Source organism: Talpa occidentalis, unplaced genomic scaffold (assembly GCF_014898055.3).
Source record: "Talpa occidentalis isolate TD23 unplaced genomic scaffold, MPIMG_talOcc4v2.1 talOcc4.8, whole genome shotgun sequence".
Classification (NCBI taxonomy): domain Eukaryota; kingdom Metazoa; phylum Chordata; class Mammalia; order Eulipotyphla; family Talpidae; genus Talpa; species Talpa occidentalis.
The window spans coordinates 63,108,198-63,135,066 of NW_023605194.1; the positions used below are offsets into that span (position 1 = coordinate 63,108,198).

General features: G+C 46.3%; 1 protein-coding gene and 1 pseudogene across 1 annotated transcript; both read left to right on the forward strand.

The window, feature by feature from the left end:
* Positions 1–5,818: 5,818 nt before the first annotated feature.
* Positions 5,819–17,257, forward strand: ZNF239 (zinc finger protein 239). Its single transcript, XM_037496928.2, is given in 4 exon segments — positions 5,819–6,047; positions 6,381–6,417; positions 14,799–14,986; positions 14,989–17,257. Coding segments are annotated over 2 exon segments (1,374 nt in total). The 5' UTR covers positions 5,819–6,047; positions 6,381–6,417; positions 14,799–14,865; the 3' UTR covers positions 16,242–17,257.
* Positions 17,258–24,285: 7,028 nt separating this feature from the next.
* On the forward strand, positions 24,286–26,468 carry LOC119233693 (28S ribosomal protein S7, mitochondrial-like; annotated as a pseudogene).
* The last annotated feature ends 401 nt before the right edge of the window (positions 26,469–26,869 follow it).

Sequence of the window (26,869 nt, forward strand, 5' to 3'; positions counted from 1 at the left end):
TAATGACATTTTTGGCCAATAAATTTGTTACAGGGCAAGAAGAGGGGCAGTCCAAACCCTGCAAACCTGTCTATTTTATATAGGGTTTTGCCATCCGCCACATTAACACAAAACATGAGACTGTAATGGGAAGGAACTTTAATACAATTAGGAAACAATACGGGAAAGGCAAATAATTTAGTTTCTAAATCAAGCACCCAAAGTTACCCATCCCCTCGTGGGTAAAACCATCCAAATGGGACTGGCCCAGAGCAAGGCCCCAAAGCCTGCCACAAGTCTAAAGCATCTTCCAGTGGGGACCCACAGAAAAGGGTCAGAAACAACCAGACAAGCCCGGAAGAAAAAAAGCAAAAGCAAAATCAAGATAAAAGCTGCCATTGGGCCTCCCCGGTGGCGCAGCGGTTGAGCGCTGGGTTGCAAAGCTGCCCGCAGCCTCTGCCGTGCCGGTTCGATCCCCAGCTGCTCCCCAGCTACCGGCGGAGGGTCCCGCATGGCGTGCAGACCTCTCCTGCCGCCCGCTGCTCCCCTCAGCAGTGTACTTCGGTCCTTCTGCCTGCTCTGCTCCCCGCTCTGGCTCTGGTGAATTCTCTCACCCTCCCGTGCTTCTGACTGTACCCAGTGCTTGTGTAAATAAATAAATAAATCTTTAAAAAATTAAAAAAAAAAAAGCTGCCATTATCTCCTCCCCACGGGTCTCACCCACATCTGTGTCACCCAGTCCACAACCAAAAGACAAGTGCAGTTTCTTCACGTGTCTCTAGGCTCCATGCACCTCCTCCATGTCTCCTTCTGGCTCCATCCTGCTTCCTCCCTTCCTCAGTCTCTGCAGCTTCTTCTCTCCGTGCTCAGTTCCACCCTCCCTTGGGTGGGGCAGGGAACCTGGAACCTCCCCCTTTCCTGGGGACCACCCTGTTACAAATTGACATTTACAATGTTTGTCCCAATAGGATATGCCCTTCTAGGTTTAATATTTGACCATATTGTTATAGGGCAGCCCCGATACAAAATGGGGTGCCTGACTGTGGGTCCTCACCTGTGCGCTTAAAAGGACTTATCAATACTCTACTGCAGGCACACACAAACGGTTAATAAAAGGTTTTGATACCGGAATTGTCAGGCCTAGTCTCCCAGCCAGGAACAGATGCCAGGCTGCAGGGGCAGCACTAAGTCCCAGCCACTAGACCCCCACGGGTTGGTGTCTCACGAAGCCGCAGCAGGAACTTCGCAGACGCTCAGGCAAGCAAGCGAGAAGAGGCAGGTTTGTTTAGAGAAAGAAAGTTTATTGAGGAGAAAAGGAACAGAAATAAAGTGGGACTCCCAGGCCAGGAAGCCAGGCCTGGGAGGGGCAAGGAAGCCAAAGCGGAGTCTTGTCCCAGGGAATATAGACCTTCTTTCCCTAATTATCCTAAAGCTCCACCAGTCTCTCTGTGATTGGTTAGTTCTCGGCTGTCTCACTTAATTTGCTACTGAGCAGGGGATCTTCACATTCCTTATCTAACAGCTTTCTCTTTCCCCATTTGTTACTTCTTTATCTTTATGGCCCAGTCCTGGATGAGCATCTCTGCATTAAAGCTAAACAGCTGCCCTTTTAAGTTGTCCATAAATTAAATCATTCTCTATTTCTCCAATCTCCGCCTCCCTTTACCACCTGAAGGAAACCAAGGCCAGCATGTTGTCCTTGGTCCTGGGATGTTTGTTTTCCAGGTGCAATTAGTTACATTCCTCTTGCTGCCCTTATCTCTGAAGCCTTCCTCAATTCTCCGAGATCCCCTCCTGCAGTGTCCCTAAAACTGCCTAATTACCCTAACTTGCCCTATGTCTCAGTTTATTTACAAGGGAAGGGCAAATGAGGAAATGTACAGCTCAGGGAGAAAAATGGGAGATAAAGTTTTAAATGCGTCCTACCGGATCAGCTGATCTGGAATCCCAAATGGCACTCTGAGAGCTGGCCGCGAGCCAGGAGCTGTGAAGCCAGGAGGTGAGCGAGAGAGCGAGCCCCCCAAGGCCCACGTGTCTGGTTTTTATACCCAACCTGGCTGCTTAACTCCACCCTCAGGTCCCAGCCATCTTCCCTTTGGTGGTGACGGGATTTGTCTTTCCCAATGTCCTGATGGCTTTGGTCTGGAGTGGGGGTGGGGTCCACAAAGCCTGTATGGGATTAGCTCAGGACATCATTTCCCCCTAACAATATGACATTTGTACAATAACAAAATTGTCTAACAAATTTCTCAGAATATATCCATGTTGTTAAGTGACCCATATCTACTGAAAATACAGAAAAAATCTTGAAAATAAAATCTTGAAAATCCAAAAAAACCCCACATTTCATATATGTTGTTATTTTTGGAGTCACTGGGTTTGGAGTGCGGGGTCCTTGGGTTCACTCTGGGAAAGGTTTCACCAGAGCTCCCATTTCAGCAACTTGCGTCAAGTTTCCAGGCAAGTTTCTCCTCAAGACAGTTTTATTTAAAGGGCAGGTTTATTAGGGAAAGGAACAGAAAAATAAAGGACACTTGCATAGACACAAGGGGGCAGTAAGAGCTGCCCTGAAAGGGACAGGTTTGCTGATTTTGAATAAATATCTAGAATCTGAAAGGGAGCAGAGATTCCATAATGGGCTCAATCTCCATAGCTTTACCTTTGGGGTCTGTTGGGCTCAATCTCCATAGCTTTACCTTTGGGGTCTGTTGGGCTCAATCTCCATAGCTTTACCCTTGGACCTGCGCTCTAGACACTCCCTACAGCAGTGTGATACCTGCTTGGATCTTATGGTTTATAATCTAGGCATTGGCGCCTAAGGATCTTGGTTTCTGTAGCTGGGTCAATGACTATGCTAATCTCTTCTATCCCCACCTCCAGCTCTTGACATTTTGTGAGCCTTTCCACAAGAGCCAGGTTGCTGGGCTTATGCCCACTTCCTTTTCAGTTTTTCTATTCCTGTCCGCCATCAAGAACACTACCAATAAAAATCTGGTAAAAGACTTGAGTAGGTTACATGCCCTAGGGGAGATTATTAGTCAAGGGAATTTTATTGTGAAGCCTTTTGTAAATAAAAGTTTTAATACTTAAGGGCCTCCCCGGTGGCGCAGCGGTTGAGCCCTGGGTTGCAAAGCTGCCCGCAGCCTCTGCAGCGCCAGTTCGATCCCTGACTGCTCCCCGGCCACCAGAGGAGGGTCCCACATGGCACGCAGACCTCTCCTGCCGCCCGCTGCTCCCCTCAGCAGTGTACTTCGGTCCTTCTGCCTGCTCTGCTCCCTGCTCTGGCTCTGGTGGATTCTCTCACCCTCCCGCGCTTCTGACTCTTCCCAGTGCTTGTATAAATAAATAAATAAATAAATCTTTAAAAAAAAAAAAAAAAAAAAAAAAGTTTTAATACTTAAAATGATCACTTTTTTTTTAGTATACCACAGTTCTTTTTAATTTTTTTAATTGAGGTAATACTAGTTTACATTGTTTAATATCTGAGGAGTATAGGATTCCCCCACTTCAGGTGTTATTTCCATTGTCCACCTGTAAGAGGGTGGGCTACAGGAAAAGGGGAAGTTCCAGGTTCTCTGCCCCACCCAAAGGAGGGTGGAGCTGAGCAAGCAGAAGATGCTGCAGAAGGGACTGAGGAAGAGAGGAAGCAGGATGGAGAGCCAGAAGGAGACCTGGAGGGGGCATATGGAGCCAAGAGACATGTGAAGAAACTGTGCTTGCCTTTGGTCGTGGGCTGGGTAACACAGATGTGGGTGAGAGACCGTGGGGAGGATGACAATCGTAGCTTTTATCTTGATTTTACTCTTTTCCTCCCAGACTTGTCTGTTGTTTCTGATCCTTTTCTGTGGATCCCCACTGAGAGGGGCTTTAGACCTGTGGCAGGCTTTGGGGCCTTGCTCTGGGCCAGTCCCATTTGGGTGGACTTTTACCCACAAGGGGATGGGTAACTATGGGTGCTTGATTTACAAACTATATTCTTTATCTTTCTGTATTGTTTCCTAATTGTATTAAAGTTCCTTTCCATTAAAGTCTTGTATGTTTTGTGTTGATGCTGCGGATGGCAGAATCTGTTTGGAACAGGCAGATTTGGAGTTTTTAAATTTGGTTTTATCTGACCTTTATATGGTTCTTTATATTTCACCTACAAGTGATACCATCTGTCAATTGTCTTTCCCCTCCTGACTTATTTTATTAGAATTATCACTTTCTAATCCAAGTTTCTATGAAATTTAACATTTTTTTCTTATAGACGTTACATCTGACTTTTTTTTAAGATTTATTTATTTATGCATACAAGAGCTGGGGTGTACAGGCCAGAGGTACAGGGGGGTGAGAGGATTCATCAGAGACAGAATGGGGAACAGAACAGGCAGATCGACTGAGGTACACTGCTGGGGAGCAAGGGGGTGAGCCAGGAGAGGTCTGCTTCGCCATGTGGGTTGCTCTCTGGCCAGCTGGGGATCGAACTCGTGCTGCAAAGGCTGTGGATTGCTTCATAGTGCTGTGTTTAACCCCTTACTCCACCAGGGAGGCCCATTACATCTGATTTGTGAATACCAATCAATCTAGTAAATTCTGCTTATCAAAAATTAAATGATAGAATTATAATGTAAGCTTGAAACATCATAAATCAATGTTAGCACAATAAAAATCGATCAGTAAGTGCTATGAATAAAAAAATCATAGCAGTAAAATTGGACAGGATAAAAGTTTAACGTATGGTGTAATTTCAAATTTTATTGCAGTAGTTATCTTTGCATTAAGACGAATATTATATATGTAGAATGCTAGATCAAACCCTTTCCCCCTTTCTGGATTACCTAAGACTCCTTGCCTAATTCAGCTTTATTCAAACTACTTCTGAGATTAATTCTAACTATCCCACCAATGGTCCTCTAATTGCATCACCATTGTGCTTAAACGAGGCCCTCATTTCTACCTAGACCACAGTAACCACATTTTGTATTTCAAAAATACAAGTTTTGTCATCTTTCCACCGATAAATTAGACAGTTATTACTTTGTTAAGATCCTACAGATAAAATGTTGGAGAGAATTCCATACCAAGAATGGAAATGATATATTGATGGGCTAACTTCGTAGGAAGCTGAGATTCCAAGGTGAGAAATGGTTTGACAGTGGACCAAATGAAAGGAGTCAGTTCTATATACAAAGGGAGAAGAAAAATAACGATGATAACATCTAAAAGCAAATGAAAGTCAAATACTGTACATCTGAAAATGGAAAGGCTATATGCTCGAGTGCTCTTGATGACAATTTGTCTTCAATAGCACTCAAGAGTAGTTAGGACTACTGAAGTCAGGGAGACAACTTCAAAAAAAGTTGGGATATCAGAAGCCACGTTAGTCTACAATGTTCGGCCTGCGGAGCATCACCAAGCACCCCCCGACCCTCCCCGGCGGCCCACGGACCGACGCCGGAACTATGCGCCGGAAGTGGGCGTGGCGGGCCGCCCGCGGCTTTCTGGGGGTTGTAGTTCCGGGCCCGCAGCGCGGTTGTGGTTCTGTATCTGGAATCGTGCGTTTCCAGGTATGGGTTTCCACGTGGGCGGTGAGATGCGTCTGGCTGCCCGCGCGGTTGGCAGAGAGGCATCCCGCCATCGGGATGTGGAAGTGGCGCGGGGAAGGCGCCAGGCCGCCGCGACCCGTGAGGCTGGTAGGACTGCCCGGGGAGGGCGCGTGACCCGCGGAGATGCGACCCGGGGCCACACGTGCGTCCCGGCGCCGCCGCCACGCGCCCCGGACCCGGGGGCGGCCCCCGCCGACCCGGGAATCCCGCAGCTCCGAGGGGCCTCCTCTCCCTTGGCTGAGCTCCGGCCTTAGCGGCCTGGGGGCGTCACATCGTTGGCCACATCGGCCCTTTCCGCGCCAGTGACTAGCCTTATTCCAAAGAGGTTTTCAGGGAACTTCGGGCGACCGCAGCGGGCTCCTTGTGAGCCCCCGCCGCACAGCCTCGCTGAGAAAAGGTCGCATTTGAGCCTTTGCATTTGAGCCGGGGACCAGTCAGATCGCGGAAGGCGTCGCGGGCAGTCGAAATCCATCCCGAGAGGTGACACATCCGAGCGGAGAGCACCTACTGCTCTGTGCACTTTAGGGTAGAATCGGAAAGCCTGAGGAAACAGACTTAATCTTAGAGCTGCTGGGCGCGGCGGAATTTACTTTACCCTCGTGGGCTGGTGGGGAAGAAGGGGCCTGTTTGCTGCAAAGCGCTGTAGAGAGGGGAGGGAGGTGAAGCATGGGGAGACCGTGCGCAGGATTGTGACAGGGGCTAGTGGAGGAGCTCAGGAACTGTTCTGCAGTCTTGCTGGACTGACTAGTCTGTATCCTGTAAGGTAGCCCTGGTTTTCATGACGTTTTTCTCTTTCCCTAACTACTTTTCCAGGACTCTTTCCTGTGAGGAAGAAATAGCCAGGTTCCAGGTGAGTTGACGTTTCTTCCCTCCAAATACACCATCTCTGAAAATGAACATAACCTGCTTGGCACAAAGAAAGCACATCAGCATTAACTGAGTGCCTGTCGGATGGCAGGTCCTGTCTTTGTTCTCTGTGTTGTTTATCTCTATTGTAAGACTTAAGTGTGGGATCTACACATTTTATGAAATGGCCGTGAAATACTAAGGGCATATAGCTCTCAATTGGTGAGACCAGGTCTGCACAGATACCTGCTGACTTTAAATTCCCCATCAATTTTCCCTGAACCACCTAGCCTGGATGAACTTGGCCCACTCCCAGGAGCACGGGCTGTGCCTTTATTGAAAGACACCCTGGAGCATCTTTGCCTGTCCTCTCTCTCTGTCTCTTTTTTTTTTTTTTTTTAAGATTTATTTATTTATTTAAGCACTGGGTACAGTCAGAAGCGCGGGAGGATGAGAGAATTCACCAGAGCCAGAGCAGGTAACAGAACAGGCAGAAGGACCGGAGCACACTGCTAAGGGGAGCGGCGGACGTCAGAAGAGGTCTGCGCGCCATGTAGGACCCTCGCCCGGCGGCCGGGGTTCGAACCGGCGCTGCAGGGGCTGAGGGCAGATTCACAGCCCAGCGCTCAATCGCTGCGCCACCAGGGGAGGCCCTGTCTGTCCTCTCTCTTAAAGCTCACTTTTTGCAGCCAGACATTCCACTCAATGAAAGTCATTCAAGCCGTTCAAATATTACATTCTTAGTTGTCTCAGAAAAACCCAGAATTGTAAACTATGGTACTTTTCTTCATGAGCAGAGTTTGTATACAGGAAGGGTGTGCACATTAACAATAATCATTTATTAAACTACATTTAAAAGTTAAAATCACTAGGAAGTTTGTTAAATAGCAACACAGTAGTTGCCAGATCACTCTCAGAAATGCTTCTCGGGCCTCCCCGGTGGCACAGCGGTTGAGGGCTGGGTTGTGAGGCTGCTCGCGGCCTCTGCGGCGCCGGTTCGATCCCCGGCTGCTCCCCGGCCACCAGAGGAGGGTCCCGCATGGCGCGCAGACCTCTCCTGCCGCCCGCTGCTCCCCTCAGCAGTGTACTTGGGTCCTTCTGCCTGCTCTGCTCCCCGCTCTGGCTCTGGTGAATTCTCTCACCCTCCCGCGCTTCTGACTGTACCCACTGCATGTATAAACAAAACAAACAAACAAATAAATAAATAAAACATGCCTCTATTTAAAAAAAACAAAAAAAAAGAAATGCTTCTCAACCAGTCTGTATTTCAGAATAATCTGGTGGGATTTTTTTTTTTTTAAGATTTATTTTTTATTTATACAATAGCTGGGGTACAGGTCAGAGCCGCAGCGTGGGAGGGTGAGAGCAGTCTGCCTTTTCTGTTCCCCACTCTGTCTCTGTCTCTGGTGAGTCCTCTCACTCCACAGACCTCTGGCCTGTGCCCCAGCTCTTATATGCATAAATAAATAAGTCTTTAAAAAGCAAAACAAAAAAAAATCATAGAATGTTTGAAATGGAAGGGCCAGTCAGCCACTCTGGCTTTGTGCTGATTTTTTTTTTTTTTTAATAGAGGCATGTTTATTTATTTGTTTGTTTGTTTGTTTTGCTTGTTTGGTTATACATGCACTGGGTACAGTCAGAAGCGCGGGAGGGTGAGAGAATTCACCAGAGCCAGAGCGGGGAGCAGAGCAGGCAGAAGGACCCAAGTACACTGCTGAGGGGAGCAGCGGGCGGCAGGAGAGGTCTGCTCCCCTCAGCAGTGTATTTCGGTCAGTCTGCCTGTTCTATTCCCCACTCTGCTCTGGTGAATCCTCTCACCTCTCACCCCCCACACCTCTGGCCTGTACCCCAGTTCTTGTATGCATAAATAAATCTTTCAAAAAAAGAAAGAAAACTGGTCCTGGGAAAGCAAAACAGTTTGGAATGAAAGAATTGGAATAATGAAAAGGGCCCTGGTATCAGTGGAGCTAATAAACCAGCCTGAGGTGGAATTCATGCTTACTCTGGGGAAATGGACTTTAGATCCCAAAGACCAACATAAGCAGAAGGTGGTAGGACCAGCAGTTTCTTGCCCCACTCCATAAATGTCAAACTTCTCAAAACTACATCCATGTGGGACCATGTGGGACCCTCCTCTGGTGGCCGGGGAGCAGCCGGGGATCGAACTGGCGCCGCAGAGGCCGCGGGCAGCTTCGCAACCCAGCGCTCAACCGCTGCGCCACCGGGGAGGCCCTGTGCTGATTTTTGGCAGAGTAACGCTTTCGTTCCATGGGAGCTGGAGGGGGCAGCATGCCTTTGTTACAGAGAGCAGCAGAGCTAGAAGAAAACCCACAGTTCGTGACTCCAGTCTGTTCATTCGCCTTATCTGAACACTGCACATTTGAATAAACTATCAGGTGGTTTTTAAGGAAAAAATAATTGGATCTTAAGAAGACCCCCAGCAAGACCATCTTTTTCTTAGTGAATACATACTTCGTAAGAGATCATGAGCTCTTAAAATATCCACTTGAGCCTGGCCCCTCTCCTTTAGAACCTTATAGCCAATTCGGGAGACAGATGTAACAGCGAGAGTAGGGGTACGTAAAAGACAAGATGAGAACTTGGAGGAGGACACTAGCCCATTCTCTTGCTTTAGAAAGGAGGTTTTTGATTGTCCTGAAACTAAAAAGAGTTCCAGAACAGACAGGAGAAATGAGTCAGGGCAGAGGCAACGTGTAAAGGGCTGCTTGGTCTAGAGCACGGTGTTTGAACAACTGCAGGTACTAGTTGTAGATGGCTGGTACACCATTGTTTCTTGGGATTGGGTAATTGTGCCAGATGCCCCTAAGTAAATCGTTGCATCTGGCAAGGATGGGCTCTGGAAAGCCACATGATGGATGTAGTTTTGAGAAGTTTGACATTTATGGAGTGGGGCAAGAAACTGCTGGTCCTACCACCTTCTGCTTATGTTGGTCTTTGGGATCTAAAGTCCATTTCCCCAGAGTAAGCATGAATTCCACCTCAGGCTGGCTTATTAGCTCCACTGATACCAGGGCCCTTTTCATTATTCCAATTCTTTCATTCCAAACTGTTTTGCTTTCCCAGGACCAGTTTTCTTTCTTTTTTTGAAAGATTTATTTATGCATACAAGAACTGGGGTACAGGCCAGAGGTGTGGGGGGGTGAGAGGTGAGAGGATTCACCAGAGCAGAGTGGGGAATAGAACAGGCAGACTGACCGAAATACACTGCTGAGGGGAGCAGCGGGCAAATCAGGAGAGGTCTGCTGCGCCATGTGGGCAGCTACCTGGCCAGGGATGGAACTCCTGCTGCAGTGGCTGGCAATAGCCTCATAGATTACATACAGACTTAACCCCTTGCGTCACCAGGGTGGCCCAGGACCAGTTTTCTTTCCCTTACTTCTTTCCCTTTTCATGCTGATTGCTTTCACTTGGTCCATTGTCATGCCATTTCTCATCTTAGAAGCATCTAACCTGATTCTCAGTTTGTAGTCCATTGAGCCTCAGCTTTCTCCACAGACCAGAGACCTACCAAGCTAGCTCCTGGAACATTTGAAAAAGGACTCTTCTTTCATGGATTAGCCTGGCCTTCAGACTTTCCTCCATAATGCCTAGCTGCTTCCTTTGGAGTCCATTCTTGCTTGCTCCAGCTAAGAACGAAGAGCACATTTGGGAAACACAGGGACTGGATGATTGTGCAAAAAGCAAAACCAGTCCAGTCTGATTTATAGAGGAGGAGCCAATATGATTTCTAAGGCAATTTCAGTAGAATCCCCACTAATTCTTTCTCTTTTTTTTTTAAGATTTATTTTTATTTATTTATGCATACAAGAATTGGGATGTAGGCCAGAGGGTGCGGATGGTGAGAGGATTCACCAGAGACAGTGGGGAACAGAACAGGTGGATTGACTGAAATACATTGCTGAGGGGAGCAGCGGGTGAGAAAGGAGAGGTCTGCTGCGCCATGTGGATCAGGTCCCAAACTGGGGATTGAACTTGTGCTGCAGTGACTGCCCATAGCTTGATAGCTCTGTGTCTTTAACCCCTGCACCACCAGGGAGGTCCCTGAATCCTTTCTTTTCTGAAAAGTTTTTATTCCTTCTGTTTAGAATGCTGTTTTCACGATCACATTTCCTCCAAAATTAAAAGGAATTTTGCTCTATTATCTTCACATGTCCAGTATTGCTGATTAGTAGTTCAGTGTCAGTATAATTCTGATTTTTTTGCACATAACCTGGCTTTTCTGTCTAGATGCATTTAGTATTTTCTGGAATTTTTTCCCCTTGAAGTCCTAGTTTAACACAATCAGAATCCTTCTAAATTAGAAGTAATATCCTTTCAGATTTCTCTGAGGCTTTACTTATGTATGTTTTAAATTGTTTCTTGTGTTCACTGTTTCTTGAGTTGGTGCCTGTCTTTGTTGATGTTACTTTTCAACTTTTTTTTTTTTTTTTTTTTGGTCTTTTTTTGGGGGAGGGGGGTGGCGGATCTACCTCTCTTTTTCTCCCCCTCCACCCCCAAAAGTCTTATGTCCAAAGTGTGATACCTGAGAATATATCCTATGCTAATGTTTGCCCCTCTTTGGAACATGTATGATACACTTGTAGGAGACTTCTGCCTACTGGGCTTGGGAAGCATGTAATGAGAATCCCAGTGGTGGGCGGTGTAGCAGACATATTTGCTTTTTTTTATATATATATATTTTATTTTTATATTCCCCATACAATTGCGACCCCCTTATTTTGACCCCAATCCCTCCCCTCCCCGCCCTCCACTCCCCACAGGGTGTCTCTGGTTCATAGTAGTTTGTTGATTTTGATTTTTTTTTTCTTATAGTTATTCTTTTTACTGGTCCCTTATTTAAGTTTTCTAGATTCCTGCTATGAGTGAGATCATGCGGTATTTTTCTTTTTCTTTCTGGCTTATTTCGCTGAGCATGATCCCTTCCAGCGCCATCCATGTTGCTGCAAATGGCATGTGTTTATCTTTTTTGAATGCTGAGTAATATTCCATGGTGTATATGTACCACATCTTCTTGATCCAGTCATCTATTTTGGGGCATTTGGGTTGTTTCCAAAGCTTAGCTATTGTATACAGTGCTGCTATAAACATAGGGGTGCAGGTGCTCTTTGGAATTGATGTTTCTGTGTCCTTTGGGTAAATACCTAGGAGTGGAATTGCTGGATCATATGGAAGCTCTATGTTTAGTAGGTCCAGAAATCTCCACACAGCTCTCCATAGTGGTTGGACCAATTTGCACTCCCACCAGCAGTGCAAGTGAGTTCCTTTTTCTCCACAACCTCGCCAACATTTGTTGTTGCTAGTTTTTTTAATATGTGCCATTCTCACTGGCGTAAGATGGTATCTCATGGTAGTTTTGATTTGCATTTCCCTGATTACAAGTGATGTTGAACATTTTTTCATATGCCTGTTGGCCATTTGCATTTCCTCTTCAGAGAAGTTTCTTTTTAGCTCTTCTGCCCATTTTTTGACTGGATTATTTTCTTTGTTTGTGTTGAGTCTCATCGGCTCTTTGTAGATTTTTGTGATCAGTCCTTTATCATTAGTGTTGTGTGCAAAAATGTTCACCCAGTTGGTGGGGTTTCTCTTTGTTTTTGTTATTGTTTCTTTTGCTGTGCAGAAGCTCTTTAATTTGATGTAGTCCCTGCTGTTTATCTTTGCCTTCACTATCACTGCTTTGGGTGATGTGTCTGTAAAGATGTCTTTGATGTGCATATCATGTAGTGTTTCACCTATATTTCCTTCTATGTATTTTATGGTTTCAGGTCTTATGTCTAGTTCTTTAATCCATTTTGAGTTGGTTTTTGTGTATGGTATGAGGTAGTGGTCAAGCTTCATTCTTTTGCATGTAGCGACCCAATTTTCCCAGCACCCTTTATTGAAGAAACTTTCTTTGCTCCTTTGTCAAAGATTAGTTGACCATAAATCTGTGGGTTTATTTCTGGATTTTCTATTCGATTCCATTGGTCTGTGTGTCTGTTCTTGTTCCAATACCATGCAGTTTTGATGATTAAGCAGACATATTTTCTTAAGGCACCTTTTCAGGTCAATAAGTTATCTAGGTTTGGGCCTCCCTGGTGGCACAGGAGTTAAAGTCTCAGCACTATCAAGCTATCGCCAACCACTGCAGCATGAGTTTGGTATCCCTCTAGGGAGCTGACCCACATGGCACGGCAGACCCCACCTGTGTCACCCACTGTTCCCCTCAGCAGTGTATTCCACAAGATCCTCCCCTGCTCCCCACTCTGTCTCTGGTGAATCCTCTCATCCACCCACCCCCGCATCTCTGGCCTACACTCCAGTTCTTGTATGCAAAAATAAATAAATCATTTAAAAAAAAAAATAAGTTATCTGGGTTTTGCCCTGTGACTCAGTCTCTGGGCTATCGGTCTTGTCAGAACCCCACTTCAGGGGTGATCTTGAGGTTTTATCTTGGCACATGTGGGCTTAAATATTTCATTTTCCTGCCATTGTGCAGTTTCAGCATTACCCCAACTTCTGCTTCTCTTTTCAACCCAAATACTATAATGAGAGGTCTTTGGCAGATCATATTCTTAAGGTTTTGTATGGGGTTGCTGCTATTAATCACCCAGTATTTCATTCAGGGAAAAGTGAGAGTTGGGTAAGTGGTGATAATAATTAGAAATGCCACTAGAAATGCTTAACATGAATTATTAGACCTGTTTCCATGATAAACCTCTTACCTTAAAATTGTTGATTCTAAGTTTGAAATTTGAATCTAGGACTTCTTGAGAAGATCTCCTAACTCCTTCAGAAGTCTTCTCTGTGCATGACTTGAGCTGTGCATTTTTGTTTTCTATTTTCTTCTCATCCATCTGTTCTTTATCATCTAGGAGATCCTCATTTGTATTCTCATGAAGGGGGCCTATATATTTTTTCCCAAGACTATTAGGGATTTCTTTATTGTTATTTCATTGTAATATTAGGATAGCCACTCTAATTGTTTTGACCAGCGTGCATACTTGTGAGTCTAAAATCTATATTCCTCGTACAGTTCTCTCCCAGGACTTCCAGAACCACATGTCTCACTGCTTACTGAAGGCTGATCCAGCACCCAACATTAAACAAGTCAGACTGAGCTTTTTATATGTACTCCTCCCCTGCTCCAGCCTTTTCCTGTTGCATTTCCTCTCTCTTCATATAGCATCCCCACATCTAGTCACTTAAGCAAAGACTTGGGGATCCTGCTTGGTGCCACCTTCCCCTTCCATGTAACTTAGAATCAATCTCTCCCTTCCTCTCCCTGTCATCCTTACCACTTTTCTTTTGATTTGCTGCAGCAGTTGTCTCTCTACCTAAAATCCTCTTTATTTCTCATAGTGTTTCAAACTATGAGGTCAGTTGCTTTATGCCCAATTGGAATAATTTAATAGCCTTAAATCCCTATGATATTAACCCTAAATCTTTAGTAGTACATGCCAACGCTTTGTTATGACTCCTGCCTTTCTCTCCAGGACATACTCTTTTCCACTATTACCTGTTTTCTTGAACATAATCATTTTCTCACTACGTTTGACTTTTATTTTTTCCTCAGATGTACTCCCAGATATTTTCCCTCCAACCTGAGGTTTGGGTTGAATGTCCGCACTCAGCTCCTGTGACGGGCTGTGGACACACCTGTTGTAGCACTTCCATGGTGTTAGCACTAATGACATATTTGTCTTTCTGCCCACTAGGTTCTAATATGTTAAGAAGGACTTCTGTTTTCTTCTTTGTACCCCCAATACCTAGTTAGGTGAATTGCCAATTAAGTGCAGATTTAATTAAAATAAAACAAAGTAAGGGCCTCCCCGGTGGTGCAGCGGTTGAGCACTGGGTTGTGAAGCTGCCCGCGGCCTCTGCGGCGCCGGTTTAATCCCCGGCTGCTCCCCGGCCACCGGAGGAGGGTCCCACATGGCGCGCAGACCTCTCCTGCCGCCCGCTGCTCCCCTCAGCAGTGTACTTCGGTCCTTCTGCCTGCTCTGCTCCCTGCTCTGGCTCTGGTGAATTCTCTCACCCTTCCGTGCTTCTGACTGTACCCAGTGCTTATATAAACAAAACAAACAAATAATAAATAAATTAATTAATTAATTAAAAATAAAATAAAGTAAAATGTGGCAAGGATGTGGGATTTATAGGCTTCTGCAGGGTTAGGGGAGGAATACCCTAATCGGCAATGCTTAAGGGATAGAAATTTGGTCTTCTTCACCACATTCTTTCTGACATTAACCCAAAGGACATGACGATAATAAGAACAAAACAACTTTTTGCTAGTTTCTAAATCTTCAGGCTTTGATGAGTTACTCCAGTTCTGAAAGCTTGGCAGCTACACTTTGTTATTCTCACTGAATTTTCTTTGTTCCTTAGTTTCTATGGAAACTCTTCAAGAGAACGGACTGAGATTCGGTTACATGAAGAGCTTTCCTGCTGGCTTATGTTGGAAAAGATGGCTAGTACAGTAACTGGGAGTCAGGATTACATTATGAATCTTCATGGGGAAGTGTATGGGAATCCTGAGCTAGATCTTTCTCCTTGTCCAAAGTGGGGAGAAGCATCTTTCCTATTTCCAGAAAAAAGAGCAGTGTGATGACTCTTCAAAGTGATGGTTTTAAAAACATGGAAAGTGAGGAATATTTGTCTGTGAAAACCACAAGCCAAATGGCTACCCAAGACTCTTCTGGGACATTCTGTAAGAATGAGCCCCAGGATCCTCAAGAAAGCCAAAGTCTCCTTGTAACTAAAGAGTGTACTGACAAGAATATAATAGAGGGGGGAAGTCCTTCCGTGGACCATTGTTCAGAAAATCTTCAAACTCAACTTGTGTCTGTTGTAACAGAACCAGTCTCACCCTTGTTCAGTGGTGAGGCAGTTTGCCAAAATGGCCAGTTGAGAGAATCCTTGGGTCCCCCAGACGGTACAGGCAATGACATCTGTGATTGGAAATCTCTGAGTCCTCAGAGAACTCCTACCCAGGAGAAAGCATGTGGTCTTTATGACTGTGGGAAAACGCATACCACCAGCTTAGATGGTCAGCCCTGTGAGGACGTTTGCCTGTGTGTTCAGTGTGGTAAGGCCTTCAGTGAGCACTCAGCACTACAGCGTCATCAGCAAGACCACAAGGAGGAGAAGCCCTACAAATGCGAGCAGTGTGGGAAGGGTTTCACCAGGAGCTCGAGTCTCCTCATCCATCGAACCGTCCATACGGATGAGAAGCCATACAAGTGTGACAAGTGTGAGAAGGGCTTCACGAGGAGTTCGAGTCTGCTTATTCATCACGCGGTCCACACAGGTGAGAAACCTTATAAGTGTGACAAGTGTGGGAAGGGCTTTAGTCAGAGCTCCAAACTGCATATCCACCAGCGGGTACACACTGGTGAGAAGCCCTATGAGTGTGGGGAGTGTGGAATGAGCTTCAGTCAGCGCTCCAACCTGCACATCCACCAGCGGGTCCACACTGGGGAGAGGCCCTACAAATGCGGAGAGTGTGGGAAGGGCTTCAGTCAGAGTTCGAACCTCCACATTCACCGGTGCATCCACACAGGGGAGAAGCCCTACCAGTGCTATGAGTGCGGGAAAGGATTCAGCCAGAGCTCAGACCTCCGCATCCATCTCAGAGTCCACACTGGAGAGAAGCCTTATCACTGTGGCAAGTGTGGGAAGGGATTTAGCCAGAGCTCCAAACTCCTCATCCACCAGAGGGTGCACACTGGAGAGAAGCCCTATGAGTGCAGCAAGTGTGGGAAGGGCTTCAGCCAGAGCTCCAACCTCCACATCCACCAGCGGGTGCACAGGAAAGACCCCGTGAAGTGAGACCTTCAGTCACGGTGCTTTTATTCCAAAGACCATTAAGTATTTTTAACATCACTTTTACGTTTATCTTCTGTAAAGGAAAGAGATAGTAAGAGTTAGTCTGATGCGTTCCCTCACTGAAAAATCATTCATTTAAAGTATTTAAGTACCAAGCACTTTGTTATACTACACAATGAATTGACAGTTCTGTTCCTCAGATGGGTAGAATAAAAATGTCTGTGCTTAGCAGTTTAGCCAGTGTTATGAGAAATACATATCCCACCCAGCATTTTTAACTGCAAGGACTTTATATTTATCCAGGCAGAACATGTTTCCCTTTGTTCACATTCTCTGAGAAATTGAAACTCTGGTTTCTCTTAAAATCATGTGCCTTGTGTTTTTCATACTTCTTCCAGCCCTCGACAGGCCTCTAAACTATGACTGTATGGTGTGTTCGTTTTAGATATTCGCAATATAATGGACATGAAAATCTGCTATGCTTGTTGCCAAAATACTCAACAGTCTGTGGCCACACAATCAGAAGGTAGAGAAGAGCTGCTCTCGTAGTGCACCCCATAAACTTTTCTACAGGATCTTGTGCCCCTTTCCACCTCCCCCCCAAGGCAAATGACTGTTTGGGAACATCAGTTCTCTTTCCTGAATGCGGCTAGTCTGGGGTTCCCTGGATCTCACCACCTCAGAAAACCCTCCACATCAAGACAAGTATGGTATATATGTACACTGTTGAAACGTGACAGTGAAGTGAGAATATATTTACTTCTTCTCAACTACTAAGAAAAACAAGAGTTAGGAGAGGAAAGTTCCTGATATTTTTCTCTTCAGACTTGTCTCTTGTTTTAATATTTTATATACCTCCCGGGCCTCCCAGGTGGCGCAGCGGTTGAGCGCTGGGTTGCGAAGCTGCCCGCGGTCTCTGCGGCGTCGGTTCGATCCCCGGCTGCTCCCCGGCCACCAGAGGAGGGTCCCACATGGCACGCAGACCTCTCCTGCCGCCCGCTGCTCCCCTCAGCAGTGTACTTCGGTCCTTCTGCCTGCTCTGCTCCCCGCTCTGGCTCTGGAGAATTCTCTCACCCTCCCACGCTTCTGACTGTACCCAGTGCTTGTATAAACAAACACAAACAAAAAAATAAAACAAATAAATAAATAAAACATGCTTTAAAAAAAAAAAAATATTTTATATACCTCCCAAAATGATTTGCTTTTGTAACATTCCCAGCCTCTTTAGACCTCACGACAGACATCTGACTCTAACATTATTATAATTATATTTGATTCAGAGAACTTACAGATGGCTATATGAGCGGTTTTTTGTTTGTTTGTTTTTTAAGATTTATTTATTTATACAAGAACTGGGTTATAGGTAAGAGGCGCGGGAGGGGTGAGAGGACTCACCAGAGACAGAGTGGGGAACAGAATAGACACTGCTGAGGGGAGCAACGGGTGAGTCAGGAGAGGTCTGCTGCGCCATGTGGGTTTCTCCCTGGCCGGCAGGGAATCAAACCCGTGCTGCAGAGGCTGCGGATAGCCTCACAGTGCATTGCTCAACCCGCTGCGCCACCAGGGAGGCCCCTATATGAGCAATTTTTTTTTTTTAAAGATTTACTTATTTATACAAGCACTGGGTACAGTCAGAAGCGTGGGAGGGTGAGAGAATTCACCAGAGCCAGAGCAGGGAGCAGCGGGTGGCAGGAGAGGTCTGCGCGCCATGTGGGACCCTCGCTGGTGGCCGGGGATCGAACCAGCGCTGCAGAGGCTGAGGGCAGCTTCGCAACCCAGTGCTCAACCGCTGCGCCACCGGGGAGGCCCTATATGAGCAATTTTTAAGCCATACTTCGAGGACGTTTGGGATAACCAGGCTTAATATGCACTGTCATGTGTAATTACCTTGAGGTGTGGGTGAGGTTGGGTGTGGAACTAGGATACCTTTAGAGTTAGGCAGCCATATCCTAGGAGTTCATACAAGAAGCTTGTATAATAGTTGAGAGTAGAAAATTGATTGCAAATACATAACTAAATCACAAGTTACTATAAAATGAGCTCATGATTGCAGCCCAGATTTTCACACAGTGATTAATGATTCCTCAAGCATTGCTCAGGAGGCTGCCCGATGTTCTGTATCAATTTTTTTTTTTTTTTAAGATTTATTTATTTATACAAGCACTGGGTACAGTCAGAAGCACCAGGAGGGTGAGAGAATTCACCAGAGCCAGAGCGGGGAGCAGAACAGGCAGAAGGACCGAGGTACACTGCTGAGGGGAGCAGCGGGCGGCAGGAGAGGTCTGCACGCCATGTGGGACCCTCCTCCGGTGGCCGGGGAGCAGCCAGGGATCGAACCGGCGCTGCAGAGGCTGCGGGCAGCTTCGCAACCCAGTGCTCAACCACTGCGCCACCGGGGAGGGCCCTCTGTATCAATTTTCCCCCAAAGACTAGTATCCATATATGATAGTGGGATAGTGGGGATAATAGGAATGCGCTTTTTTTAATGGTGATTTTTTTTTTTTTTTAAGATTTATTTATGCTTATAAGGGCTAGGGAATAGGCCAGAGGTGTGGGGGGAGTGAGAGGATTCACCAGAGACAGAGTGGGGAGCAGAACGGGCAGATCTACTGAAATACACTGCTGAGGGGAGCTGCGGGCAAGTCAGGAGAGGTCTGCTGTGCCATGTGGGTATCTCCCTGGCTAGGGATTGAACTCATGCTGCAGTGGCTGTGGATAGCTTCGTAGGTTGCATCTTAACCCCTTGTGCCACCAGGGAGGCCCAATATGAATGCTTTCTTTATTGGCTTAAGAAGGTGGGATTCTACTTGATAGATTCAGACCAAAGGTAACCTGAAACAGTTAACTGGACAGAGGTAACAGGGAGGTGTACATTAATTCAGGGGAACATAGCTAATCTCTACTAAGAAATGAAAGAAGGTAACAGATTAAGGTATTGGCTTTCCTTCAAAAAACTTTCCTAGAATCCCTGACTCCAATCCTGAACAGTTGTATGGCAGAATTAGGGGGTGGTGACTGAGCACCTGCCCTGTGCACTGGATAATAACCATCACCAGTCTGGATACCGTAAGACATCACAACTCATGTGACTGTTTTAGCACTCTAGAATGATAAATACCTCCCACTCTCATAACCTCATAAGAATAAGCCTGAGCATCTGTTGCTTTTGACTTTCCTTTTGTCGCGTGTTTTCTAATTGGCTGATGTCTATAATCTGAGATTTTGACCCAAAATAACAAGAACCCACATGCAGTGAGGCCAGCCGGTAAATCTGAAGTCATAGTCTCAATGTGGTATAAAATAGCCTGTTCTTCCAAATTCCCCTTAATACAGACCTTAAATTATAGTGTTTTAAAGATTTTTTTATACATACAAGAACTGGGGTACAGGCCAGAGATGCGGGGGGTGAGAGGATTTACAGAGACAAGAGTGAGGAGCAGAACAGGCAGAACGACTGAAATACACTGCTGAGGGGAGCAGCGGGCAAGTCAGGAGAGGTCTGCTGTGCCATGTGGGCAGCTCCCTGGCCAGGGATCGAAATGCTGCAGTGGCTGCGGACAGCTTCATAGGTTGCGTCTTAAACCCTTGTGCCACCCGTGAGGCCCTCAGTGTTTTAAATTATGTTTGGTTTTTACTATTCTCTTTTAAATATTACCTTCCTTGATACAGTTAAAATATGATCAGAGTCTTTGAGAACCTTTTTGCTATTGTGGAAAGGAAACTTAGGGAAAACTGTAAATTTGAAAAAAGGGACTTGTGCATGAAAATGCAGGAGGAAAAATGGATATCACACTTCACTTCATCAGATTGTAAACTGCTATCCATGTAGGAAAAATACCAAATAGGTGAAAAAGCACTCTAATTTTTAAGTATAAGTATTTTTCAGAAATGTGAAAATGAAAAATGTGTCTTGGGAGAGTTGCAAAGTGGTTCTTCAGGTTTCAAGGATTGGCCTAGGCTTGATGCTTTATTAGTACTTAATGCATATTTTAAGTTTTTTTTTTTTTTTTTAAGATTTATTTATTTATGCATACAAGAGCTGGGGTACAGACCAGCGTTGTGGGGGGTGAGAGGATTTACCAGAGACAGAGTGGGGAACAGAACAGGCAAATCTACTGAAATACACTGCTGAGGGGAGCAGCGAGCGAGCCAGGAGAGGTCTGCACCATGTGGGTAGCTCCCTGGCCGGGGATAGAACTCAGGCCTTAAAGGGTGACAGTGCTAAGATTTAACCCCTACCTACGCCACCAGGAAAGCCCAACCTCATCCATTCTTAAAAGGAAGTCTCCGCCTGTGTGTCCAGGATTCAGCAGCCTCATATGTTAACCTACATCTTGGCAATTCCTGTTCTCTCCATATCAAATCATAGTAACCACTGTCTTATTAATTACTTAATGCATTTAGGAAGATTTTGTTCATTGTTTGTTCAGTTTCCTTCAGTGCACAGCTTAGTCAAAATGATCTATGTCTGATGGAAGACATCCCCATCAGGAACAAAAATAGAAACTACGGAAATAGCCAAAAGATAGGATATGAGAACTGGGAAAACTATTTGGCCATTAAGGCCATTTGTTGAGACAAAATAGAAACATGGAAGAATTCACAGCATATCAAAAAAATTTAAATGCAAGTTGCACACAAATATGTAAGGTATGATCTCATTTTTTTCAAATGATGCACATATTCTAAAATCTGACTTGAAATATAAGAAACAAAGAAAAAATTCAAGCAATACAAAGCAATCGATGTAAATAGCAATCCAGAACAGTCTGCACCAGAGATATTATGCTTAAGAGGTTTAAAAATATTGTTAAATGAGGGGCCTCCCTGGTGGTGCAAGGGGTTAAGAACCGCACCATGAAGCAATCCACAGCCCCTGCGGCACGAGTTCGATCCCCGGCTGCCTGGGGAGCAACCCACATGGCACAGTAGACCTCTCCCGACTCGGCTACTGCTCCCCTCAGCAGTGTACTTAGGTCAATCTGCCTGTTCTGTTCCCCACTCTGTCTCTGGTGAATCCTCTCACCCCCCGAATCTCTGGCCTGTACCCCAGCTCTTGAATGCATAAATAAATCTTTTTTTTTTAAATTGTTAATGAGGGCCTCCCCGGTGGTGCAGAGGGTTGAGCGCAGTGCTATGACGCTGTCCGCAGCCTCCGCGGCGCCTGTTCAATTCCTGGCTGGCCAGGGAGAGTCCCACATGGCGCGGCAGACCTCTCCTGCCTTGCCCGCTGTTCCCCTCAGCAGTGTATTTCAGTCATTCTGCCTGTTCTGCTCCCTGCTCTGTCTCTGGTGGATTCTTTCACCCTCCCGCGCCGCTGGCCTGTACCCCAGTTCTTGTATAAATAAATAAATCTTAAAAAAAAAATTTTTTTAAGTTTAAAAAAAAAATTGTTAATGACATGATTACATACCGGTTTTCCCCAAGGGACTAAATAAAACCATGAGGATATATTTATGTTAAGTATAAATAAACCCACTCCAGCATATTTTTTAAATGCTGCTTTATATTTTCTAAGCATTACTCAATAAATCAATGGAACTATATATCATGATGTTACTTAAAATTTCTTTTCAGCCCTCTGGTGGTGGATTATCTTCTAGATTGTCTGAATGCTAGGGTGGCATTTTTATGGGATTTTAACAATGAATATTTGATAAAAGGCAAATCAAATCCAAATCCTCCAAAACATGCAAATGACAAAATAGTTCACTCTTAACATATTGACATGATAGTTCTTCTTTACTAGCTGAAGTGCCACTACCACACAGCAATAAGCACATTTATAATTCACTAAGCATGAGCGCATTAAGCCTTGTCATACCGAACAGTTATAAAATAATTGGGGGAATTCTATTAGTTAAAATTTTACATACAACTTAAAAGTGTTAATTTTTAGGGCAGATTTCAAATTCCCAGAAAATTTCACTACTGTATTGTACATTTGGTATTTGTAGTATTTTTGAAATTAAAAGAAAAACGACATAAGATCTGCCACCCAATTACATATCTGCATATTTCAATTTTAGGCGAGTGGGTGAAACTAACCTTTCTTTTCTTTGGAATGCTTTAAGAGGCAGTTCCTATCTCCCATCTTTATCCTTTTAATTTTTCTCACAGGGACACCAGTCTCTATCCAGCGCAGCAAAATTGGAATTGGAGCATCCTAGCACAAATCTGGTACATTGTAGTTATTCAAAAAATGCTCTTAGGTACCTACCACTTTCTAAAGACAGATGGAAGTACTGAGGTGGCAGATTAATCTAAGATCTAAGATCCCCTTGAGGTCATCGAGCATGACTGCATCTGGGCAGAGTTGCAACTGAGCTGTAAGATCTGCCGCCCTCTCCTCTACATCCTGGCTGGGAGGCCGGGGATGCTTTCTTAGTGTATAAATGAACGTTGATGTACAGGTTAGCTCCACCCTTCCACATATGTTTAACTGTACCCACTTTTAGATGAGAATGTTACAGGACAGGGAGAGGGGCAACCCAGAACCCCCAAACCTGCCTTCTCTAAATAGGTTCTGCCACCCACAGCATCAAGACAAAGCATAAGACCTTTAATGGAAAGGAACTTGAATACAATTAGTGTGCAACACAGAAAAGACAAAGAATATAGTTTCCAAATCAAGCACCTGAAGTTATCCATCCAATGGCAGGCATCTGTTATGGAATGAGATGTCTTTGTTCCCCCATGTAGCTGACCCGAAATTAGATGAAAATCTGCCCCACCCGCAATCTAACTGAATTTGGAGAACTTTTTTTTTTTTTTTGAAGATTTATTTATTTATTTATACAAGGGCTGGGGTACAGACCAGAGATGCGGGAGGCAGCAGGAAACAGAACAGGCAGATGGACAGAAGTACACTGCTGAGGGGAGCAGTGGGTGAGGCAGGAGAGGTCTGCCGCGCCATGTGGGTTTCTCCCTGGCCAGCCGGGAATCAAATCCGCGCTTCAGAGGCTGCGGACAGCTACAAAGCGAGGCGCTCAACCCGCTGCGCCCCCGGGGAGGCCCTGGAGAACATTTATTTGAAATGTATTTAAGCTTGAATGTAATTAAGCTTAAATGAGGTCTTTTTTTTCCCCCTACAATTAGGTTTTTCTGTCTTTTCATCTCTATTCGCTTATTTATCTAATATATTTTTTTGAATTGCTTATAACAAAATTTTATTTATTTTTCACAATTGTCCAAAATTTTATTTTATTTTTTTAATTTTATTTTTATATTCCCTATAAATTTGTAAAAAAAAAAAACCCTTTTTTTAAGATTTATTTATTATTATTTTTTTAATACAAGCACTGGGTACAGTCAGGAGCACAGGAGGGTGAGAGAATTCACCAGAGCCAGAGCGGGGAACAGAACAGGCAGACGGACGAAATACACTGCTGAGGGGAGCAGCGGGTGTGGCAGGAGAGGTCCGTGCACCATGTGGGACCCTTGCCCGGGGCCGGGGATTGAACCAGCTCTGCAGAGGCTGCGGTCAGCTTCGCAGCCAAGCGCTCAACCACTGCGCCACCAGGAGAGGCCCTTAAAAGATTTATTTTTTTTATTTATTTATGCATACAAGAACTGGGATGCAGGCCAGAGGTGCGAGGGGCGGGGGTGAGAATATTCACCAGAGACAGAGTGGGGGAGCAGAGCAGGCAGAGCCACTGAAATACACTTGATGTTGTTTTTGGAATCAGTGGGTTTGGAGTGCGGGGTCCTGGAGTTCACTTTGGGAAAGGTTTCACCAGAGCTCCCCTTTCAGCAGCACGCGGCCAGTTTCCCAGGCAGAGTTTCCCCACGAGGCAGAGATGTTAGTTATATTTGAAAGAGCAGGTTTATTAGAAAAGAAGAGAAGAGGCGCCCGGTGGCGACGGATCGCGGGAGCGCTGCCGGCTCCGTCAGGCTCTTCCCTTTAGGCCACGGAATGAGGGACTTTTAGCGGCCAGACGAACGGCGAGACGCGCAGGTGCAGGACGCGGGGGCCTTGCCCTGGGCCTCCGTCTCTCGCTCAGGCACGCCCAGGGCAGCCCTGGCGGGGTCCTCGAGCCCCGCCAAGATGGCTGCCCCCGCGGTGAGGGCTGCGCGAGGCTGGTCCGGCCTGGCGCTGGGCGTGCGGAGCGCTGTCCTGCGGCTTCCGGGGCTAACCCAAGTGAGGTGGAGCCGCTATGTCCCGAATACAGGGACCCCCAGACTGACAAGGAATATTACCGCAAGCCCTTGGCCGAGCTGAAGGAGGAGAAGTATGAGCGGGAGCTCAAAAAGACTCAGCTCATCAAAGCTGCCCCAGCGACCAAAGCAAGTTCTGTGTCTGAAGATCCAGTGATCAGTAAATTCACCGACATGATGATGAAAGGTGGAAACAAAGTGCTGGCCCGCTCCCTCATGACAGACTCGAAGCCGCGAAGCGGAAGCAGTTTGAGAAGTACCATGCTGCCTCTGCGGATGTACGGGCAACCATCGAACGCAAGCCTTACACCGTCTTCCACCAGGCTCTGAAAAACTGTGAGCCAGTGATTGGGCTGGTACCCATCCCCAAGGGTGCCCATTTCTATCAAGTCCCCGTGCCTCTGGCTGACCTGCGCCGCCGCTTCCTGGCCATGAAGTGGATGATCACTGAGTGTAGGGAGAAGAAGCACCGGCGGATGCTGATGCCAGAGAAGCTGTCCCAGGAGCTAATAGAGGCTTTTCACAACCAGGGTCCTGTGGTCAAGAGGAAGCACGACATGCACAAGATGGCTGAGGCCAACCGGGCCCTGGCCCACTACCGCTGGTGGTAGGGGAGGGTGGCGCTCTGGGAGGGTCCAGGGCCCCAGAGGACACCATGGGCGCTCTGCCCCATGCACAGTACCTGGGGGCCAAGGATGAAGTTCCGTTGTCAGGAGGACTGCCTGCCCTGGAGCAACATTTGCTCCTTAGTTCTTTCTTTGGGGACTGAAATTGCTTTCATGCCCCATCTCCCTGCACAAAGGGAACCTAGCAACTTGGGTTTCCCCCAAGAACCTTGGGGCCCACTCAGTATTCTCTTCCCTTGGCTTGGGATAGACCTTGGGGTGACAGGCGAGGAAGTTGTTTTAATAACAAATGGTTTATTAGAAAATCTCACCCCGAGTGGGTGTGGCACTGACGTGGCTGCCATTCATTAAAACTGACGAGATCACAAAAAAAAAAAGAAAAGAATAGAAGAGTGAAGGACACTTGCATAGACACAGCAGGCAGGAAGAAGTGCCCCAAAATGGACAGGTTTGCTGAGAGAATCCTGCATGGTCGCAAGCAGGCGGCCTTGAGGAGAGCTGCCTCTGCTGAGGGAGGTCAGTGAAGAGAGGTCCCAGCAGGGTACAAGTTAGGGCAGGCAGAAAGCTGCTGCCCTGTGGAGGGACAGAGTTGGTGAAAGGAAGCACACCTGCATAGGCACAGGTGGGCAGAAGGACTGCTGCTCCTTTGTGGGGGCAGTGTTCGGTTTTATCATCTTCTTTCTGTAGGGAGGGGCTCTTCTTTGTGCGTGCATGGTTTGTTCCTTAATCTCCATATCTTCATCTTCAGGTCTGTGCTCCTAACACTCCCTAGAGCAGTCTGATAGTTTCTGGGTTTTGCACCTCCTGATCTGGGCTCTGATGCTAAAGGTTTGCTTTCTGTTAACTGGGTTAATGTCTTACACTAATCCCTTCTACCCCCCCACCATGTGTGAGTTAGGTGCTAGTCTTGTGATGCCTCCTTTAGGTTTTCTATCCTTTCCTCCAATACACTGCTGAGGGGAGCAGCAGGCGAGACATAAGAGGTCTGCTGTGCCATGTGGGTTAGCTCCCTGGCTGGGGATCTAACTCATGCCACAGTGGCTGGCAATAGCTTGATAGCACTGAGACTTTAATGCCTGATCCACCAGGGAAGCCCTTAAATGAGGTCTTAACGGTGAACCCACAATCAAATAAGATTAGCATCCCTATAGACACCAAAAATCTCCCTCCATCTATCTCTCTCTGCACTTTCCCCGACATACACACTGATGAAAAGCCACATGAGGACATACTGAAAGGGTGGCCATCTGTAGTCTCTCAATGCACTAGCAAGCAAGCACCCTTCTCTTTTACATGTTTTCTTCCCCCCTTTAAAGAATTTACTAGTGGGGGGCCTCCCCGGTGGTGCAGCCGTTGAGCGCTGGGTTGCGAAGCTGCCCACAGCCTCTGCAGCGCCGGTTCGATCCCCGGCTGCTCCCCGGCCACCGGAGGAGGGTCCCACATGGCGCGCAGACCTCTCCTGCCGCCCGCTGCTCCCCTCAGCAGTGTGCTTCGGTCCTTCCGCCTGCTCTGCTCCCCGCTCTGGCTCTGGTGAATTCTCTCACCCTCCCGCGCTTCTAACTGTACCCAGTGCTTGTATAAATAAATAAATAAATCTTTAAAAAAAAAAAAAAAAAAGAATTTACTAGTGGGCCTCCCCTGGTGGTGCAGTTGGTTAAGCACCGCACTGTGAAGCTGTCCGCAGCCTCTGCAGCCCCGGTTCTATCCCGGCCGGATGGCGAGGGTCCCACATGGCGCGACAGACCTCTCCTGTCTTGCCCACTGCTCCCCTCAGCAGTGTATTTCGTCAGTCTGTTTGTTCTGCTCCCCACTCTGTCTCTGGTGAGTCCTCTCACTCTCCCACGAATC